Source organism: Saccopteryx leptura, chromosome 3 (assembly GCF_036850995.1).
Source record: "Saccopteryx leptura isolate mSacLep1 chromosome 3, mSacLep1_pri_phased_curated, whole genome shotgun sequence".
Lineage (NCBI taxonomy): Eukaryota > Metazoa > Chordata > Mammalia > Chiroptera > Emballonuridae > Saccopteryx > Saccopteryx leptura.
Genome location: NC_089505.1, coordinates 86,810,060 through 86,832,027, shown reverse-complemented (window position 1 = coordinate 86,832,027; position 21,968 = coordinate 86,810,060). Strand labels below are relative to the sequence as shown.

The following is a 21,968-nucleotide window of genomic DNA, read 5'->3' as shown; positions in this document are numbered from 1 at the left end:
GAGATAAGGGTGTCGCAGGGCTGAATTCTCTCTGAGGACTTGAGGGGAGGCTCCTACCTGCCTCTCCCAGCATCTGATGGCCCAGGTGCTCCCTAGCTTGAGGTCATGATCACATCACCCCAGTCTCTGCCTCCACCATCACATGGCCTCTTCCCTGTGTGTCCCCACATGGCTTTCTACGGACACCAATCTTTGGGCTTCAGAGCCCACCCTTCTCCAATATTAAGCCCACTCTGTCTTACCTAATTACATCTGCAATGACCCTGTTTCCAGATAAGGTCACATTCTGAGGTTCTGGGTAGACTGTGCTTTGGGAGACATGATTTACTCCAGCGCTCCCTCGATCACAGGTCACATCCACGGGGGAGGGAGCTGGGGTCTTCCCGGGGGTGCAGGACAAGCTCCGGCCAACCGGCCTGATCTCTACTGCTCTTGTCTCCCTCCTTGTGGCCTAGCCTCCAGGCTTTCTCTCCTCTCCTCCATCGTGCCCTGTCCCTTGGCCCGGAAAGTTCTTCCCCACATCTCTAAATGTCCCTTCAGAGGCTGCGATGTCCACTGTCCCTGGCCTCCCCTACTGCTTAGGTGTGACTGGCTTTTTCTCTGCCTCCCCCAATGGGGGCATTCATGTGGCTTCAGCTGGTGGCCTGGAGCCAAGGAGACCCTTCCTCAATACGCATTTACTGAATGAAAAGCACCAACGACTAGCCCAAAGCAGAAAATAATGTGGTCTCACTTCTCTCTTGAGAAATCTCCCTGAGGCCTCATTAGCTGACCTGTGTTCCTCCCCTCACAGCTGGGCTGATAATACAGAGCCTTCAGAATTCTGCCATCTAATGGATTTACTGCAGAACTGTCCTGTTCCTTTAAATCACAACCACGTGTTTAAACGATGAGCTAAAGGCCCAAACACAAGGTCGGTCGGAGAAAATGTTACCGCGCCAGGGCTGGCCCCTGCCCTGCCCTCCAGTGGCCAGCCCGACAACCCCTGGCCTGTGTGAGGTGGGAGCCAGACAGCTAATCCGGGACACCCAGTGAGATCTGAACGTCACCTACACCACGAATAGCTTTTTAGTATAAGTATGTTCCAAATATACTGCTCACAAAAATTAGGAGATACTTTATAGCTTCATATTCATTTTTAAATATTTCCTAGTTTTTGTGAGTGGTATATCCCATGGGACATGCTTCTTACTTAAAAAAAAAAAGGTGTTTCTTTGAAATTCAAGTGTAATTGGGCATCCCATATTCTTATTTGCTACATCTGGCAATGGTACACAGACCTGGTCTGGGGCGGGGGTGGGGGTAGGGGTGGAGTGGAGGTGGGGCGCAGGTCCCCTCTGGCTGACATTTAGGAATGCAAAGGCAAGCTGGTTGGGGGGAGCCTTGGGCAGCTGTCTCTGAGGCCTTCAGAGGAGCAAGCGGGCAGCTGGAGTGCTGTCCCAGGTGCTGATTTCAAAGATGAGAGTGTTAAACAGGATGTCCTTGTGAAACTCCCAATAGTTCTACAAGCCTGTCATTCGAAGAACAAGGGGAATTTACTCCATAGCCTTTGTCACGACAGCTACAGGTGTAGCTGCATAGTTGCAGCAACCAAACAACCACCTGTTGAAAACCACTCCCAATGAGGACCGCCCAACTTATGGACCCGCCCTGGGTGGATCTGTCGTCTGACATGATGCATTAAGCTTTTCCACTAATCTGGGAGCCATCAACCCCTAACAATTACTTCGTTCCAATGACGCATCAAGAAGACAAATGAAAAGCATGTCTATCCCTTCTGCACAATTCCCCCCCCCCCTTTTTTTTTTCTTTTTTCTTTTTTTGTATTTTTCTGAAGCTGGAAACGGGGAGAGACAGTCAGACAGACTCCCGCATGCGCCTGACCGGGATCCACCCGGCACGCCCACCAGGGGGCGACGCTCTGCCCACCAGGGGGCGATGCTCTGCCCCTCTGGGGCGTCACTCTGCCGCGACCAGAGCCACTCTAGCGCCTGGGGCAGAGGCCAAGGAGCCATCCCCAGCGCCCGGGCCATCCCTGCTCCAATGGAGCCTTGGCTGCGGGAGGGGAAGAGAGAGACAGAGAGGAAGGAGGGGGGGGAATGGAGAAGCAAACGGGCGCTTCTCCTGTGTGCCCTGGCCGGGAATCGAACCTGGGTCCCCCGCACGCCAGGCCGATGCTCTACCGCTGAGCCAACCAGCCAGGGCCCAATTTCCCCCTCTTGAAACCACATTCTCTTTTCACGCAGAATGAACCAAACTGAACAGTGCTTATCTCCGGAGGACAGGGCCACGCCGACTTCTACGTTCCTCTTTTGTATGTTCCTACATGGTTGGGACTTGTAAACACATAGAGCTATTTACCCCAGCGTTGTACAATCAGGCTGTTATGTGGGCTTCCTGGGCCGCAGCCCTTTGGCCGGCTGGGGCTCCTGCCGGTGTCCCGGAAAACCACGCGCCCACCAGCCTGCCTGCGGGCCCTTACCGGTACTTCATGCCCGTGCGCCGGGCAGTGCAGCTGTCCAGGGAGAGGCCGTGCATGCGGAGGAAGCTCTCCATGTTTCTGGCCTGGGCGGCCGCCCGCACCTCCCGCAGCCGCTGCAGCTCCAGTGTGTCGGTCTGGCGGACGGGCTGCAGGGCCCAGTCCGAGTGGCACCTGCTGCTCACGCTCCTCAGGCTCTCGCTGTACGTCATGGACAACATGGTACCACCTGGGAGCCGCCACTGTCCGGACGGGAAAGGCCGAGTGGCCACCGGTCAGAGAGCCTGCTGCTGTCCCCACTGCCCAAGCTGGACACTGGCCCGGGGCAGGTCAGCCTCAGAGACACATCCTCCAACGGGAGAGCGGCCACCAAGGGGTGCGGGCACCTACAGACAGGGTCTGGCCCCTGGGTATAAACCCCTCTTGCTCTCCGGTGGGATTCTTGGTCCTCGAAGCTGCGCTGCAGAAACTGCAGCTAAGCCCCGCCCTCTCCGCGCAGTGAGTCAAGCACAGGCGAAGCGCATTCCAGGCCACAGAGCTCAAGGCGCTTCGGGGAGCATGCAGACTGCGTGAGCCCGTGAGTCCAAGACACGACGGCACAGTGCTCCCTGGAGGTGTTGCTGGGTACGACCAGGGAAAGGGATGTGCCTGGGCAGCAGCTGAGGCCCACTCCAGCGTGGTTATGCCAGGCACACCTGGACCCCATCGCCAGCCTTGTGGAGGGAAAGCCATACACACACACACACACACACACACACACACACACACACACACACACACGTGCTCTCATCTTGGGGGACATGCTCCATACTTCCTGATCCCTAAGTAAGTCACAGTCCACAGGTTCCTGAAATAGGGACCCGGAGTGGAATGCAATTCAGGGAGAGTGATGGGAGGTGGGGGGTGGGGATAGGTTTAGAAGGGGAATTTCATAGTTTAAGTATTAAGAACCATTGCTACGTGGTCATCCTACATGACGATGACTCTCCCTCAGAAACAAAAGACACCATACATGCCCATCAACAGGGGATCTGGGGACATAAATGAGAGTCGCCCATCACATGGGAAGCCCTGCAGCCTTCAAGGGCGAGGTCTCTCTGCACGACTGACAGGCAGCGAGTCCCAAGAGACGGCGGTTCAAGTCGACGGAAAAAGCGTGAATGCAGGATGCGACCACTGGAGTGAATTCAGGGGCAGAGTGAGTGCATCAGTGCACGGCGCACCATGGCTGTGCCACCAGGTCCTGCAGCATCTCCGACCAGTAGTAACAAGGACACGGTTGCAGGGGTCGGGGTGGTCTCCAATCCAGGGCACTCCCCTGCGTCTGACCACAGCCCGCTGCCACGGTGGCCCCACCAACGTCACCATCACTGAAGAGAGGAGGTGAGAGGGGCTAGCTATAGAGTGGGACCCCGGAGTCCAGCGCTGGGAGTTGGAGGAACTGATATTGTCCCCAGCTCTCTAGTCCCCATAGGAAAACAAGTTCGATTTTCCCTGGGAAGGCCTGGGAGGGCTGTTCTGGGAACAGAGGCAGCTTCAGAGGCTGCTGCTTGGTCCCCGAGGGCAGAGGTAGCACCGGAGCCCCTGGTCAGCATCTTCCTTGGGTGGACTCTCCACCCCTACCCTTCTCCAGCTGTGACTGTTCTCCATAGCACCTGTCGTCACCTAACCTGCTAGTCTTCTCTAATCATCTTGTTTGCTGCGTTTGCTGATCTGCCACCTGGCTCTCCCGCCTCCTTTCGCCGCTGAGTGCTCAGTGCCCAGCAGGGACGGGGTGTTTCCCTGGCAATGCCCTCCAGCACCTGTCAGGCTGGGCTGGCTTCCTGACTCAGGCCCAGGTTTGGCGGGCTGCCTTCTCCTGGGGGCAGGGTCCCCCAGGCCTGGACCTGCATTCACCATGGCTCAGAGCCACAGGGAGGGGGCCTGTGGGGTCTGGACTGAGGTCACTAATGGGTGCTAAAGTGGTCAGGGATGCCCCTGGCATAAAAGCCCCACTGCCCAGAAGACTCACTCTAGGGGTAGGAGAGGGGCCTGGGGCTCCAGGTGGGAGTTCGTTGTAGGAAAGCTGGCAGCACCAGCTCCCTTCTTTCCTTCCCACCTCCAAGCGCACGCTGGACAGCATCAGGCAGCTGCTTCAGAGGCGGCTGTGTGGGCTGCTCCAGCTCTGTGTGAGCTGGAAGCAGTCTGGTCCTGGCTTTCCTTGGGTCTATGTTCCCAGCGGGCCGGCTGCAGCTGCATGGAGGGATGCTTCTCAAAAAACAGGGCCCACATCAGGCATTTGGCCCGAGCCAGGCTGAGATCAATAGCCATTAGCTTTCAAGACATTACCCACAGAAAAGCACCCTGATCTGGCGTGGCTCCAGAAATCTAGTGAAGGCCCCAGGGCGGGGATGACGTAGTGACACGCCCAGGTTCCAGACAGGAAGGCCTTGCTGGTCACCCACTTTTGTGATCCAGGCACACACCTGACCGCTCCGAGCCTCAGTCTCCACGTCTGCGAAGTGGGACGGGCAGAGGCCTCTTGTAGAGAGAGGTTGCTTTGGACTGCATGGGACCAGGCCAGAAAGCTGGCCAGGGGCCGGTGTTGCAGGGGAACATGCCTTGTCTGGGTAGGCGATCCCAACCACAAGGTGTGGGACATGACACCAGTTATAAGAGGCGCGGAGACAAAAATACACAAGAGCGGGTGGAGGGTGCAGGGGCTGGCAGGCAGGGCAGGCCTCTCGAGAGGGCACAACTGAAGGCGGAGCCGTGCCGGTAGCAACCATTGCTAGAAAATGTTTGCCAGGACGAAACGCAGACATTACTAGTTACCCTGTCCTGCAGGGAACACAGGTTCCTCGTGAGGTGGGTGCAGGGAGGGCTGTGCCAGGGTTTATAGGGTCTCCCCTGCTCACGACCCTTCCTCACAGCAGCTCAGAGAGCGAGCCCAGAGTCTCCTGCAGGGGGCGTCCCGTGGTGTCAAGCCTGCGGGGGGCCGGGGTCTGCTGGGAGAGGTGGGATGTGGGCCAGCATGGCAGCCCCTGGCAAAGGTGGAGAGGGGAGGACCTGGCACCCACGAGGGGAAGACCTGGCACAACATGGGAGAAGGGGGGAAGCTAAGAAATGTCCCTCCTTCTCAGGCCCTCCGGGGAGGCATGACCCCACAAAGGGACCTGGTGGTCCCCAGGGTTGCAGAGGACAGAGCCAGGCTCCCTGTACTTCCCCACGCTGGGGCGTCCTCTGTGGGCACCCGGATCAGGGTCAGGTCCTCAGACAAAGGGGACCCAGGACGACACCACCCAGGAGAAGGGAGGGCACGCCCATCCATCCTTGAGCCTCCCGCCAGCCGTCCTGCTTCTCGGAGCTCAAAAGCGCAGTGACCCCAATCTCCCCCTTTTTATCACCACCCTGCGCCCCATCTCGAGATAAATCAGCTCCCCTCTGCAACAGCCACTGCGATGACGGTGCCTGCACGTTCTCCCACGCCGGGGCCTGCCTTTGCAAACCCATTCTCGTGGAGGGCCAGGGGGTTTCAGGGGAATTCACGTAATGAGCCCGGTGACACGGAGAGAGGAAAGGAAGGAAGTCGTTAACCTGATGAAGTCAATGGGAGTGGCGACAGCTCTGAGGAGCCTTCACCTGAAATTCCTGAACTGTGGTCTGTTTACCCGAAGCCACCAAAGCACGAAGTTTGGAAGGAATCCCGAACATCTCTTTCAAACCACGATATTGGAGAAACCAGCCCAAATTCCAGAGAGCGGGGACGCGGAGGGAAGCGGCACGGGCGCGGAGCGGGGGTCTGCAAGTGCGGCATCACGTCGGGGCAAGGACGAAATGACTTTGGCCTGAGGACAGCCAGCAAGCCAAGGCCCAGCCGAGCAGCCCGGCACGCTCAGGCCCGCGTGTTTCTAGCAGACAGCCACTAAAACGTCTCTCTGTCGTTCCCGGGAAAACCGAGGACGCTGTATCCCAGCGGTAAGCCCAACAAGGTGCGAACTGGACGCCCAGGTCTCCCTGGACAGGGAGGCGCCCGCAGGTCTGGGAGCAAGCAGGCAGCATCGGCAGAGCCCCCACCCGCCACCCCAGGCGCTCATCTCAGTTTCCCAGGGCCAGCTTTTGGGGAGGTTCCCTCCTTTAAAAAAAACAAAAAACAGAGGGTCTAATTTCCAATCTTCCAAATGCACCTCCGAATACCTTCCCTCCGTTATTCCGTCCCTGGGATGCTTGTCCCCAAGCTGCTCCCTCTGCAGGAGACACTGCCTCGGACTCCAGGAACCGAAGGCCACTCACCTGCCTTCCTGGCGCCTGCTCGTTACAGAGTACACAGTCTAGCTTATTAGGGATCACCAGGCGCTCTGAGGGTCTGGTGCGGCTGCGTTTCCATTAGGGAGTGTCACTGCAGAACGTCAGAGGCAGTTGGTGAACGAGGGAGAGGCCCCCAGGGGTCGGGCTTGGAGGCAGCAAGTCCATTAGTCCTATTAGGACATCTTCCTCTCCGTGAAGCAGGCTGAATTATTCAGGAGCGCCTCTGCCCCTGAAAGCCCGGGAAATGCAGATCCGCTGTGCCGCTGGCCAGGCCAACTCCTGCGGTGGGGCTGGAGGTGGGGGGCGGGGCTGGGGGGCAGCCGCTGGGTCCTGCCATGCCCGTGGCCCCCCTGTATGCCTCCATGGCAACCAACCGAGGGCCAGGGACAAGACCCTGGGAACCACTGGTCGAAAGGGGCCGGCCAGGCTTTTTGTTATTTGAGGACAGGAGCCCACTGTGCAGCACCATCCTCACCACAGTCTTCACTGCGTCTGTGGTGGGGAAGCCGGGGCCCCACGGCATGTGACCACCCCCACACTGCAGGGGTTGAGACCTGTCTTCAGCACATGTGGATGCTCCTCCTCCCTTGCGCTGGATGTGCCCCAGATTGGCACCCAGTGCCTATAAATGGCCGGAAGTTTCCTGAAGCCTGCTACTGGCTGCCACTTCCTCAGGTAGGGGCGCAGGGACCCGTCCTTACAGCACACGTCCTGCGCTGGCGTTTGGGGAAATGCTTCAGGGCTGAGCCCTGGGGTGAGGCTATGCTGAGTGCCCATTCCAGGGTCATCATGACCCCATGGGCACTTGAGGTTGGCCCAGGATGCCAAAAAGTCTCAGCATGACTTTCCTTTTCAGGTAAAATGGAGGCCAGTACCTGTGGGATTCCGGACAGAGGTTGCTGTTTACCCCACGACAAACCTGCTACCAGCCACCGGGCGGGAGGGGGATCCCTGTACCCCCACCCACCGCCGGAGTAGAAAGTGCATGAGACGCAGACACATGACCGGAGAGCACATGAACGGAGGTGCCTGGCAGTGTTACTGTCTCGAAGGCCTCGGTTGTGGGAAGGGGATTGTTTCTTAAAGGCCTAAGCGACTACGTCACGTGTCCCCCCAGCTGGATGTGGCCCTGGGTCTCGCTGCAGCTCAGTGGTCATCAGCCTGACGTGTTGGCAATGAGGACCATCTCCTTCCCCTGGCCAGTGCTCCTCTCTGTCAACACAGCACTGTTGGTCGACACACCCATGGACATGGCTCCGTGTCACGCCCCCTTCACTCCCTCTTCCTGTGGTTCCTTCAGGTCGGCCCTTCTCTGTCTCTCCTGGCCTCCCCCCGTCTAGCCTCTCTGTCCCCCACCCTACTCCCTGCTACACGCCTTCCTTCCTACAGCAGAGCCCTGATCCTGGTCCTGCTCAATCACCACCTTTGGTTCCCCAGTGCCACCACAGAACACAGCCCAAGCTGCTTAGCTTGGCATTCGAGCCCTCCCTCATCAGACCCCCATCCGCTTCTGCAGTCTGGCCTCTCATCACTCTCTGTCCTGTCCCTGATGACCCGTGTCTGTGAAACCACTGTTTCCTGTCCTCGGTGCACCTCTCCAAGGTGTGGCTCAGCTGTCGCACCTACTGGAACATTCTTCTTGGCTTCTGTGTTGAATCCTGTCCAGACTTCCAGGTCCAGCTCAAAGCCCCTGTGGTCTAATTCCCGGTCAGCCAAGTGCACCCCTGAAAACCCGAATACCATCCCTCCGTTAGCCCATCTTCTCCGTGGGGCCTCCCTGACTCGCAGCAGGCTGTGACTCCCTCCTCCTCGGAACCCTGGCAGCTCTTTAGACTTCTCCCAGGCACGTTTTACCTTCTGGACACTACTGGAGTATCTGGGCTCCGGAACAGGTCGCATTACTGTTGCCAACCCTCCGTCTCTGTGTCACGGGACTGGTTCCTCCCATGGTGGGGGTCTGGGGGAGTATGTTTCCTGCCCTCTGACATCATGAGATTCGCTTTGGCCGAAACCATGAGCAGAAGCGACCGTGCATGGTTCTAATCTTGGCTTTCAGAGACACTGCAGGCTTCTGCTTTTCTTCTGGCTTGTCTGCCACAAGAAGAAAGGGCCTGGGACAGCCCCTGGTTAGGAAGGCCGGGAGGGCTGAGTCCAGCCGAGAGGGACTGATGCTAACCAACCCGCCGACCTATAAGCAAGACACGGATGCGCTGGTGGTATAGCTGTGAGTTTGCGTGTTTGTTATGCGGCATTCTGCGTGACTCCTGACAGATGTGGGGATGGGGGCAGGGCACTCCCTGAACACCTTCACCCTGTTCCAGGAGAGGTGCCACAGTGCTGATTTACATAACCACTGAGAGCCACGTTGGTGCCTGGGCGACAAGGATGCCCCACTGGGTGTGGCACCCTGTATCTTGGGCAAAGTTCCCACCCCCTTAGAGGTCCTCATGAGAGGCGCCACAAGAGGTGCCTGAGTGGCCATGTGAAGAAACCACACCGAAGTCGAAAGGCTGGACCACCCGAGCCTGTGGTATCACACGTGGAGCTCAGAGGAGGAGAGGGACATGGGGACTCGGCTCTCCAATGGGGCAGGACGGCCTCGTGGGGACAGGCTGCTCATCCAGAGGGTCCCCACAGAGGTGGACAAGACGTTGGACCCTGGATCTGTGGCATTCTGAAGCCAGCAAAGGGCGTGGAACTGTTAGTTCAGTTGTACAACCTCCTCAGCCCCTCCCATGGGCGGGCCCTCTCCACTGGCTGCTGGCCCGTCTGACCCCTCAGGGCCTGCTTACCTCCTGTCAACTCCTTCCCTCCTGGGAGTGAGGCAGCTGGGATGTCTGAGGACACAGTTTAAGCACATATATGCATTCACTGGTCAGACCCCGCTGGGATGAGTGACCCATGTTCGCTCTGACAAGGCTGGGCCACTGCCTACAGACACCCTGATGGACATTTCACACAATACATGCATTTGTAACGCTCAGACCTAACTATTTCAGAAAAGGCATATTGAGCTCTCTGTAAGGAGGGAGACGGCACGGGGCACCCTGAAGCAGCAGCCTGGACCGTGGTCATGGTCAGAGGTGCCAGGCTGCGGGAAGAAAGAGCCACAGGGGGATCCAGTGCCAACCCTGCACCCGCTGCCCAAGATTCTTGGAGCATTGCAGGAACTGCTCCAGGTTCCATCATGGGTGGGCGGGCAGGACGGTGGGGCACTGGTTCAGGACCCAGAGGCCTCCCAGGCCCAAATGCCAAAATGCACCACAGACATCAGGGTCCCCAAGAGCCGCAGGGAGTCCTCACCCAGTCCCCAAGCTGGCGGAGCTGACCTGTGGGTCCCCTGCCCTGACATAGTCCTGACCAGAGAAAAATGTCAAAGTAAACACCTCGAGTTAGAGACTCTCCTGGAAGCATGTGTCCTCCTGGGGCGCCCTCCCTGATGTACAGGTTAGGAAGAGGCCGTCCAGAGGGTGGAAGGGACTGCCCAGAGGACCCTGCTGACTGACCCGCCTGTCTCCTGGGGACACGGCCTCGCTGATTTGGCACCAGGGATGTGCATCAGAGAGACGTCAGTCAGTTCGCCCCTCCCTAAGCCAAGGGAGCCGCACATCCCCGGGAGGGGGGAGGTACTGGCCTTTGGTTGCTCCGAGGCTGCAACTCCGCTCAAGTCCAAGGTTAGGAGACAGCAGATGGGGCTGGCCACAGCGTCTTCTCCTCGGAGGACCCACAAAGCACAACCTCGACGAGCAAGCGCCCCCTCCGCGGCCCAAGGGAGGCTTTACGACGGCAGATCCCGCGGGAGCTAAGCGGGTACCCCCAAGTGCCTTTGCACAAGCCCTAGACCAGCACGGGGACCCCAAGTTCACGTTTTTTTTTCACCTGGACAGTGCAAACGCACGGGACTGCGCACCGGGAGAGGACAGCGTTGGACCTCGTCGGCGGACTTGCACCCCCCCCCCCCCGAGACACCGCTAGCACACCCCCACCTGCGCGCACGGCCCTCCCCCCACCCCGCCCCCCGCCCGCAGCTTGCGGAGTTAGGGAAAGGGAGAGCTCGTTACCTGTAGAACTGGAGCTGTCTTTTGGGGCTCCCATACCGAGTACTGCGGGCAGCAATGAGGGAGAAAAGGAGGGAAAGAAGAGAGAGTCCACAATGGGCATTAACCGCAGGGATGTGCCAGCCCGGAAGCCTCCGCGACACCCGCAGCCCCGGCCCCACCCCGCGCCGCTCGGGGCTGGTAGGAGGGATGCGCGCCCGGTGCCACGCGCTCGGCGGCAGCGCCACCCAGTGGCGAATGGGGGCAGAGGCCCGCTCTGCGGGGACCCCGGGGTCCTCGGGTGCCCGCCTCAGCCTCGCGCAAAGCGGGGAATGCAGGCTGAAAGTCAACCCCGGGGAAAACATGTTTGGGTTTTGAGGAAGTATGCTTGAGAACAGCGGTGGGAAGCCCTCCAACCAAGAACTGCCTGCTGTCACCCGCCTCTCCACCAAGTCTGCACGTGATGGTTGGTGCTTTTCAGGATCTCGATGGAGGAGGAACGCCTCCTTTTCCCTGTGGTTTCCATGGACACTCGCTGTGGCTCAGGCCCTGACAATCACCTAGAGAGGCCCAGCTGCTCAAGGACCGATGGGCCCTGGGATTCCACCTGGGCCCCAGGCTTTTGTGACAGTGATTGCCAATCTGGGTTCTGTGCTCGGGCCCAGTGCCTTCTTGCTGCCCGCCCCTGTGGTTCAGCCTGGGCTATATCCAAACAGAAGGACCCAACGCTGGACTTGGAAGTGGCTTCTGGAGGGAGCCCCGACCTCCCCGCCAGGCCCAGTCAGGGGAGCTGGAGGGACCACGGGGAGGGGGGGCTCTAGGAACCTCAAGGAATGAGAGAAACCCAGGCCAGGGACCACCCCCGCCTCCCACCTCTTGGGCCTCTATTACCTCGAGGGGAATACTTCAGGAGAGATGGGGACAAAGTATGAGCCTAATCCTGTCTCCATCCCACCAGGAAGATCTTGAGGGTTTCTTTCCTACTTTGTCCGAAAAGCTCCTGCTTCTGTTCCTGGAGAAAACGCCTGCCCACTGCACCTCACAGCCCTGTGGGCCTCCCTTTGTCCTCCCTTCTGGGCCGTGGGGAGGACAATGGCCTTGGGGACCCCCCCCTCAGAGGCAGGACTGACCCTGGGGGTTCTGGGGGCGGAGGTCACCTGTAAATCATGCCGGGGGAGCCTGTCTGCCGCAGGGAGAGCCGAGCTGGGGAGCCCGTGGTGGATTCTGGGTACATGGAGCCGTCCTCACGTGTCCTGACCCGCTCTCTTCTTCACGAAGGAGGGCTCTGGAGGAAAAGCAGAGCGGGGGGGGGGGGGGAGGAGCTGGTCAAGAAAGGCCACTCAGGTTTGGCCAGGAGGCTCTGCAAGGGGGAGGGCCCAATACAGGGGTCCTCAGAAAGACAGACAGACAGACAGACAGACCCATGGTGGCTTGGACGAGGCTAATGGGGTCCAATGACCGTGAAGCATTTCCTCTGCCCCATCTCTCCACTCTCCCACCTCAATGTTACAGCGGGTCCTTTGCCCCTCCCCAGCTGCTTTCCTGGGGCTTGGAGGGCACGTTTCTCTTGCCCAAACTCTGCAGAAATGGTGGTCCCAGGGGAGTCTGCGGACTCTGGACTGTCCTCCCCATCCTGGGATGACAGTCTCCCAGGGTCGTCCTTGTCTCCCGTCCCCTGACCCTTACTCCAGCCCACTGCAGCCACTGCTTGGCGTTAAGGGAGCAGCCTGTCGGATGCCCTGTGGCCCCAGCTCCTGGCACTCATGCCCTTGTCATTCCCTTCCCTTAGGGGATGTTTCTTTTTTTTTAATTTTTCTGAAGCTGGAAACAGGGAGAGACAGTCAGACAGACTCCCGCATGCGCCTGACCGGGATCCACCCGGCACGCCCACCAGGGGCAACGCTCTGCCCACCAGGGGGCGATGCTCTGCCCATCCTGGGCGTCGCCATGTTGCGACCAGAGCCACTCTAGCGCCTGGGGCAGAGGCCACAGAGCCATCCCCAGCGCCCGGGCCATCTTTGCTCCAATGGAGCCTTGGCTGCGTGAGGGGAAGAGAGAGACAGAGAGGGAAAGCGCGGCGGAGGGGTGGAGAAGCTCCTGTGTGCCCTGGCCGGGAATCAAACCCGGGTCCTCCGCACGCTAGGTCGACGCTCTACCGCTGAGCCAACCGGCCAGGGCTAGGGGATGTTTCTAACAACAGAAGGTGGCACAGGTGATGGGACATCACTTCCGTGATTAGGGAGTGTGGCTCATGACTTCTGTCTTGCTAGTGGGTTCTCCCTCTGAGTCGCTGGCTCTGGTGAGTAAGGTGTGTGTTGGGGAGGCCCACACGGCGGGGAACTGAGGGTAGCCTCTGCCCAGCAGCTCACCAAACAGAACCCTTCAAATCACCACGGGAGTTTGGAGGGGGTCTCTTCCCACTAAGCCTTTGGATAGGAGCCCAGGCTGACCGACACCTCGGTGGCAGCCTTGTCAGGTCCTGAAGCAGAGGACCCAGGAAAGCCGTGCCCCAAACCTTCCAATAGCTTCTCACTATATCCTGGGTGAAAGCCCAGCTCTCAACAGGGGCCTCCTGACCCCCACCTGCCATGGCCTGCTGGACATCATTCCCCATTGTCCCCTTGCTCACCCACCCCCACCAGCTCCATGTACCCCAAATGGCTCTTTGGGGTCCCACTAACCTGCAGGCACTCCAACCACAGGGCTTTTGTACCAGGCATTCTTTCTACCTGGGCTCTCTGATCCCTGAGATCCATCTGAAGGACCTCTGACCCCCTAAGCTTTGCTTTTTTATACAAAGGTCACCTTCTCATGGAGTCTTTTCCGGATACGTTATCTTAATGGCAAGTGCAGTCTCCCCACGCTCCTAGCCCCTTCCCAGTGTCATCTTCCTCCCTAGCACCTGTCACCTTCTAATATGCCTTGTACTTCACCAACTGTCTCACACACAGCCTCTGTGGTGCTCACAGTTGCGCCTGGCATGCACTAGGCACTGAAATACTTGTTGAATGAGTGAATGAATGATTCTGCGGCCCAGCCTGCTGAAGGCCACCCAGTGAGAGCACAGGGGAGGTGGCTGGGCGGTCTGGGTCAACCTTAAGTGGAACACCTATGCCGATAGAGGGCCGGGGATGCTGCCTGCCCGAGGGACAGGACCATCTTCTCTGCAAGGTGCAATGCTCTCTCTGTCCAGGGTGGGTGCTCAGGGCAGCTACAGGTGCAGGGTCAACCAGCACCACCTGTGACTTCTAGGAAGGCATCCTAGGGAGGCCACCTGTCCCACTCCTCCCTCCACCTAGGCTGGACCCCCTGAGCCAGGGGCCAGCTCCTGCCCAGAGCCCACCTCCTGGCCCTGTAACTGCCACCGTCCAATCAGGAGCAACTGCATCCTCCCAGCGGCCAATCCCAGAGAAGCGGATATCCTAGTGGGATACTGCCAATCCCAGGCACCTTGGAGGGAGAAAGGCAGAGTTGGGGGACATCCCCACACACCCAGTAGGGAGAGAGGCTTCAGAAGCTGTTTTGAGAGCGTACCAGGCCCAGGAGGGACAGCTGGCTCAGGGTCAGAAGTCTGGGTACCTCTGTCTCCTGCACGTGCACCTGGTGTGTGCGACCTTGAGCAAAGGCTTGATTTATCCTGCGAGAAAATGAAGCAGAGAGCTCGCAGAGCCAGCCCATACTTTCTCACGGAGCAGAGGGAAGCCAGGCACGAAAATGCCAAGCTCAGGAAGAAAGCTGACGAGTAAATCTCAGCTCTCAGCCATCCCAGGGTGAGCTGATGGTGATAATCGGGGGCGGCAAGGCAAGAACCATCTGTGGGAGCATCTTTCTTCTCCCCAGTTCATCATTTTGCAAAACTTGCACGCATCAGAGAAGTTGTAAAAAATCAGAACGGCAACAAACCTGTGTTCTTCCCCCACCAGTGGTCAACGCTATGCTTTATTTGCACACATTCCCTCTCCCTCTCTTTTTCCCTCCCTGCTTCCCTCTCTCCCTCCTCCCCTCCCTTCCCCCCAGAGCCCCCTGCCCACAATGATGGGAAGAATTTAGCACATTCAGGAGAGAGAAGAAAATGAAAATGTGGCTTTAAACCAAGAAACCGCCGAGAAAGGTCAGACCTGAGCCTTTGGGTCCAGGATGGAGATACAAAATAATGGAGACACTTTCTGATTGGGCCTGGCAGGAGGCAGTATGGGTCATCCAGCTGTTCTGGTTGACTGAGTGGGCATCTGATTTGCATAAACGGAGGGTAACTGCTGCTTCTCCCCCCAACACACACACACACACACACACACACACACACACACACACACACACACACTGCACAGCTCCTCCAGCCTCGGCCATTGGACACTAGCCCTGGAGCCTCTGCCATCGCCACGGGTAAACGTGCCGCAGACCACCCCACTGGCCCAAAGACTGCATGTGCCACCTGGTCCAGACTGGGACGTAGAGCCGCCAACCCACAAAGGCTGATACATGAATGCCCAGTGTGGCCCGCCACCAGGGCTCCTCTGCAGGAGGTGAGTGGGGTTTTAACTTCGGCACCCCTGGGAGCACGTTCCGGGGCTTCGGTATTCGCGATCATCCTCATGACATTAAATCATAACTCCAGTGAGTGGCGGGGCTACTTCCAATTACCGGAAAAGCGGGCCGTGTTTGTCCCTGCACCGTACATTCAGGAGTACGAGAAAGCTTGGGCAGCCGGGGCCTTCATTTAGCGAGACCGATGGGGAAGAAAGTTGGCACGTTGAGTGCTGGAGACGTGACTGACTAAATCGCAATCTTGCCCAGAGCTCACCACACGCGTTTCGATGGTCTTCTCGAGTTGGGCTGACGACACACTTCCACCCTCTGGGTGACCCGAGGAGAGACCTATCCAGGTGTCAGGAAAGGTGGCGAGGCCCAGTGCGGGCTCAGATTTGGCCCTGGGTCCAAGTTCTAACTGGCATTATTGGGTATGGCCTCGGGCAGACCTCCCAGGCTTCCCAAGTGCGAGTTTCTTCATCTGTGAAATGACAACAGGCGTCTGGGGTAGGATCCGACGTGCTCACGGTGAAGGCCACGGGATGCTGACACCAGCCTGTGCCTGGTCCCCGGTGGAGGGACGGTGAGGGCCCGAGGCTAGGAGCTCTTGTTGCCGAGGCACTGACCACAGCTCCCTCCTGAACATTCCCACTGTGTGCCAAGGGCGAATGGGCCTGCACCTGCGCCGGTGTGTCCCCGAGGTGGCCTGGTGGCCGGCAGTGACCTCACCTTCCAGAAAACGATCCCTTCTTAGGGTCCTCGGTCTTGCCGCACCACCTGCTGTTCCCCTTGCTGCCTCTCCTTTGCTCTCCGAAGGCTGCTTGTCTTTCCCATTTCTCCAGAGAAAGGCTAATTTCTCATAGATGTGACCATCACACACAGGTACAACTCAAAGTCATGGTGGGGACTCTGTGCTTCTTCGGCTCTCTGTGGCTGTGCCCGAAGTCTGGATTGTTCTGAAAACGCCAAGTTTCCAGAAGGCTTGTCCCTCGATAGCTGAGGTCACAAGAATAACAACACTGGACGAGTTATCCATGGCTGTGTGACAAGGGTTAGCTGGCAGCGTCACACAAGCCTGTCTCACAGTTTCGCAGAGCCAGGATCGAGTCAATGGGGCTGGCGGTTCTGGCTGAGTCTGTCCCCAGGTTGACTCAGGATGTCCGCGGGGGCTGTAGTCTCACCTGAAGTCTGGACTGGGGCCAGGGGCTCCTCTTCTTCTGTGTCTCATGCACGTGGATGTGGGTGGGGGCCTTGGTCCCTTGTCACCTGGACCCCTCACACTCCGGCGCCTGGGTCATCTCCCAGAGCCAAGAATCGAGAAAGAGAGTAGCTGCGATGTCTTTTAAGACTGAGGCTCAGAAGTTTGTTCTATCAGTTGCAAAGACCAACCCTAATATTTATATGATGAGGGATGGTATGGGGACCAGGCTACCTTGGAGGTCACAACTGTGATGCCTGAGAGGGACTGTCCCCCAAGGTTACTCCTCCATATGCCCTGAGACCACTGAGATGTTGGCTCTACTGGGGCAGGGGACTTTGTCTCTGGTTCACAGATATATCCTGGGGTCCAGGCAGCGCCACACAGTAGAGGTTCAGGGAGCGCTGACGGAGGGGAGGCAGAGAGGACAGGCTTGTGCTGCCTGGACACGCTGGACATCGGTGATGATGGTCATCGGTGATCTTCCAGAAAGCCGCCGGGCTGGGACTCCAGTTCCTGCTTCTTGAACTGATGTTACTTTGCACGTTGCGTCTCAAACCCTGGAAGTCCTGCCTGTCGCAGCCCTGGAGGACGGCTGTGACTATCCCAGGGCACAAAACCACTGCCTGTACGGGGCACAGCCAGCAGGAGCCATGGCGGCTGCAACGCCTCGAGGAGACAGGAAGAGGTGTAACTGCTGAAACCACAGAGAGCCGGAAGGGTGCTGGTGCAACAGCCTCCCTTCCCCTGGTCCCCAGGAGCCAGTGCCCACGCGGGAGCCCCTCCACCGCACGCCTGGGGCAAAGACGGTGCTGCAGCGCACGCATGACGTGGGGTCTCGGTTCTGCCTGTGGGGTCGTCTGGGGGAGTGAGCAGAGAGGCCCCGTTGCTGGGAGGGGTCTGGAGGTCAACAACTCAACCCCCAAATGGCAGCATCTGACCCTGCTCAGACTCAGGTGGTGGTGGTGGCAGCAAACATTACTAGGGGTGGGGGACGCAGCCAGGTGACCTGCTCTCTGTCATAGAGACCTGTCTCTCCTCCAGGCTCGGAGGCCTGCTGACCCACCAACCTGTCACTAAACAGCATGGGCCCCACGTGGCCAGATGAAAGAAGCACCTGGACCATGGAGCCCCGTTAAGAATCTCTTAGAAAGGTCACAGGCTAAACATTTCAGTCTTTTCAGAGCAACATTCGAACGCCTACCCCTGATGACAGTCAACCCAGCACAGAGCCCAGGCGAGGCCCTGTTCACATCTCATTCATGCCACAGTGGAAAAAAAAAAAAGGTCACAGCCAAGGAAGTCCAACTGTCCCAAAGTGACGGTGAAATCCCAGTACACAGCCCACCTAGACCCAGCCCCTTCCCTCGTACCTGCCTGCCCCTGGCTACATGGGGGGGGGGGGGCACGGACACAGCAATGGCTGGGGCTCCGCCAGGTCGCAAAGTGGCACCGAGGCCCTCAGTCTTGGGAACGGTCGCCCTCCCTCCCTGAGAGAAGGAACAGAGGCTCTGACCACAGGGTGGGGGCCTGGTCTCCAGGCTGTGGCTCCCCCAGCTGGACCCTGGTTTGGGCGGCCACAGGCAGAAGGGGGCTGAGCAGGGCCCGCACCTGGTGCTAGGCAGAGGGGACCTCAGTGTTTGAAAGCTCGCATCCGCGTGACCACCCCCAGTGCCCGGGCCACAGGCTCCCGCAGTCATTCATTCAGCACAGTCACAGCTCTGGGCCACCTCCGCCCCGCTGGCCTCCCACTGTGACCACGCCCTGCACTGACATTCTGCTGGGCCCTGGAGGAAGGAGCACCAGGCAGGGGAGGGAGGCGACCTCAGGAGAGCAACCGCCTTTTCTGGGCAGAACGGAAGCCCCTTAGGCACCAGGCAGCTCCCTGCCCTGCCCTCCTCCGCTGAATGGTGACCATAAGGTGGCCATGCTGGGGTGCTGGAGCTTTAGAGGGTCCTCCAGATGCCTTTCCCCTTGTCCTGCACCCAGCCCTGCAGGAGACGGGGGGGGGGGGGACCTTCTGTCTTGTTTTTAAGGCAGGGCCCCTCATTCCTCGCCTGTGAAACTACTTTTCACCCAGAGGTGGGGAACCCCAGGTGCGGGGTTCCCAAGAGACACAGACCGGCGGGACTCTCTCTGTGAGCTTGGGCACCGCTGGGCAGCTGGCACCACCTCACATCCACGGTGGGGACAGAGGTGGCCCTGCAGTGCCCTTGATCTCCAGGCCCCATGTGGCCCAGGGATGAAAGCAGAAGCCAGCTGCTCTGGTGGCAGAACTGTACCATGGTCACACATCTCTGTTGGCTGCTGGGCTGCCACACTCCGCCCGCCTGCCCGGCAGTCAGCGGGTGGTGGAGGGCCCGCTGTGCCCCCTCACAGGGAGGATGCCTGCGGCTGCTCTGACAGGTGGCCACACAGGCCCTGCCCGGTCCAGCACGGCACCCACAGGGCTGGCTCCCACCCGCTGCAGCCAGTCCTCTGGGGGTGTGGAGTCTAGCGGTGCTCAAGCCTGGCTCAGGGAGCCGGGGTGCCATCACTGCTCAAAACACTACCCATCTTGGGAAACAGGGTCCCCAAACACCCCAGTACCTGCTCATGGGTCAGGTGGCCAGAGACAAGCCCATTTTGGTGCAATGCGACGGCCACGGGACTCCGGGGCTAACCAGGAAGTTGGTGGCAGGAGGTGCCCCAGAGTGGGGGCTCCCCCCGGGGAGCCGGGGCGTGGCTTCCAGTCCCAGGCATGCAGGAGGAGGGCCCACACCCAGCCTTCCTGCAGTGCAAGCCTCAGGGCCTCCCGGCAGGCTGGGGCCTTTCTCCAGGGACACATGGGGACAGAACAGCTACTGGCCAGTCCTGGTGATGTTCAAGTTCCTGGTTACTGACCGGTGCTGGCTTTGTGGCAGAGCCGTCCCCACAGCCCTGGACGTGGTACTGCTGCTCCCCCTACTCTACAGATGATGACACTGACTGAGGGTCAGAGAAGTCAGGCTGGGACTTGAACCCGGGACAGGCTGACTCCAAAGCTGTGTGCTCTGAGCCGGGCAGGGATCTGCCTCACCCATGTCCCTGTCACTGGGCCCAACACTGTGGCAGGACACAGCAGGTGTAAGCGGATGTTGTGGGGGGTGGGGCGGCTGGGAGAGCAGGTGGGGGCCCCATCTGAGGGGAGAGCAAGGCAAAGGGAAGACAGGGATGGAATATCCCTCGCCCCCACCCGTGCTGGGACTCTGAACCATCAGTGGGGAGTCAGCCAGCCTGGCTCCTGTGCAGGGATCAGTTGGATGGGGGTCCCCAATGAGGTGAGGAAAGAAAAGGAAGACATGAACAATTGGGGTGCTCATGGCTGGGAGAAGACAGAAGCGGCTTCAAGAAGAGCGCTGGAGGGAGAAGAAGGGAAGGGAAGGGAGGAAGGGGGCAAAAAGCAAAGTAAGAGAACAGAGGGACTCTGAGGGAGAGTGGGGGATGGGCACAGCTGAGCCCTCTGTGGGTCTCACTCCAAACCCCCCACCTCCAACTCTCATGGGCGATGGGCGAGAGTGCTTCTGCAGACAGAAAACCAAGGCTCACGGCTACTCAGCAACCCCCACGGCCACCCACGCAGCCCATCAGGGGCAGAGTGGATGGAATCTGCAGGTCTGGCTCCAGGTTGGGGCTCTTTCCTCCACCTGTACCGTGACTTCTGCCCTGGAGGTCCCCTCGGCCTGACTCAGGATAGGTACCCTCTCCCATCCACCAGAATCAGACGTAGCCGTGACTGTGTGTGTCCTCAAGCACGGATGGAATTCCTGCTGTCACAGATCTCCGAGCGGCGGGGAATCCAGCACCAGCCGGGCATTTCAGACCAAGGCCTGTGCCCTCGCCGGCTGTGGCAGCGTTGGCCGCGTGAACCAGAACCTCACACTGCAGCCACAGTCCTGGCCCCTAAATGTTGATCCTGTTTCTTCAGGGACCTGCCGGCTCTTTTTCAGTGTTACTTTGGACCAGGAGTGCAGGCCACCGTGACATGCTGGGTGGTAGAGTCAGAAATGCTCTCACTAGGTCAACAGGCAGTATACTTGCATCAGGTGCAGGGCCTCAGCTGGATTGACAAACGTGGCAGACTGCTGATTGGCCCAGCAGACACCCATGAGCCCGCCTCCAGATTATCTCCCAGCCAATGTGGCCTGGGCACAGCCATTAGTAGAGTCCTGGGATGGGGAGGGGTGTCCAGGAAAGTTTTGCTTCCCTGATGGAGAGGGACAGCCTCTTCTGGAACATTCTTCTTCAAGGAGGAGGCAGCCTACAGCAGGCATGAGGTTGGGGCATCTCAGGTTGGATCAGAGGGTTGGGGGAGGCAGCACAGGTCCCGTGTAGGGTGACCTGCGGCAGCTGGTAGAGACCACAGAGTGGTTCTAGATAGTCCTACACCTTAAGCAGCAAGCCCTGACTGAGCCTGCCTGGATCTAGCTACCGTTCCTTGGGGCCAGGACCCTGGGGTGCCATTCCCCCCTACCCCCACCATAGTGAGAGAACTCGGCTCACGTGTCCTAGACTCTCCAGAGTGAGGTGCAGAGAGCCAGGTCCAGCGTCTACACCAGCCCTGTCCGTAAGATCCCCACACTGCGGGGGCGGGGTCTGCACATCTCCACCTAGGGGAATGCCGAGCACACACCCCTGGGGGGAAAACGGCAATCATGAGCGAGGTCCTTACGTTCATCTGAAATCAGCTCTCATGTAACTTGTACCCAGCAGGCCCACTGCCACTCTCTGGAGTCAGTATTCCCGACTCTCTGCCACACGGCTTTCCTCAGGGCACTGGGGACATCGGGCACTGTTCGCCTGCCCCAGCGAGAGTAAACAACATTGCTTATTTCGAAGCTTCCACACACAAGGTTTCCGACTTAACTAACAAATATGCCTTGGTCCGATGTCATGCAACACGCTTCACGTGGGTGTCACACACGGGACCGTTACAAAACCTTACAGGCAGCCAGGTGACGCTGAGGCCAAGGCCAGCCAGCTAGTATCGGGCAGGAATCCGACGCGCGAGGGTCTGACTGCAGTGCCTGGGCACTTCCGATAGCCGCCCTCCGTCTGGCCTCGGTCTGGAAGAACACCCCGTCACCTTCCCCCACAGGTGCTGCAGTTTGCCGAAACCCTTTGGAAAACAACGGAGACGCCCAGGCCAAGGGCCGTATCTCAGGTCGTGGTCAGCACGGGGTGACCTGAGGTGGCCTCCCCACCACTTTGAGACGAATTGGGCTTTGTTGTGGCCTGTGGGCCCCTGGGCTTGCCTGGCCCAAAGCTGAGGATGGTGTTCACGTTAAGTGGTTGGAAGAAAAATAAAACGATAGTATTTCAGGGCACATGAAGATTATATAGAACTCGCCTGACCAGGCGGTGGTGGCAGTGGATAGAGCGTCGGACTGGGATGCGGAAGACCCAGGTTCGAGCAAAAGCC

General features: G+C 59.0%; 1 protein-coding gene across 7 annotated transcripts in view; it reads right to left on the bottom strand.

The window, feature by feature from the left end:
• The window catches only part of KCNAB2 (potassium voltage-gated channel subfamily A regulatory beta subunit 2), an 80,407-nt gene that overhangs the window by 36,475 nt on the left and 21,964 nt on the right, over nt 1–21,968 (bottom strand). For 3 of the 7 annotated variants that reach the window (XM_066374885.1, XM_066374890.1, XM_066374887.1), the window contains exons 2-3: nt 11,961–12,088; nt 10,828–10,869 (exon numbers count right to left, since the gene is read on the bottom strand). In XM_066374885.1, the coding sequence (XP_066230982.1) occupies nt 10,828–10,869; nt 11,961–12,037 (119 nt within the window). In that variant the 5' untranslated portion in view covers nt 12,038–12,088. Of the gene's footprint in view, nt 1–6,751; nt 6,773–10,827; nt 10,870–11,960; nt 12,089–19,117; nt 19,219–21,968 lie in introns of those variants that run through there. The other 4 variants (XM_066374889.1, XM_066374891.1, XM_066374886.1 and 1 more) reach the window with 3 other exon arrangements.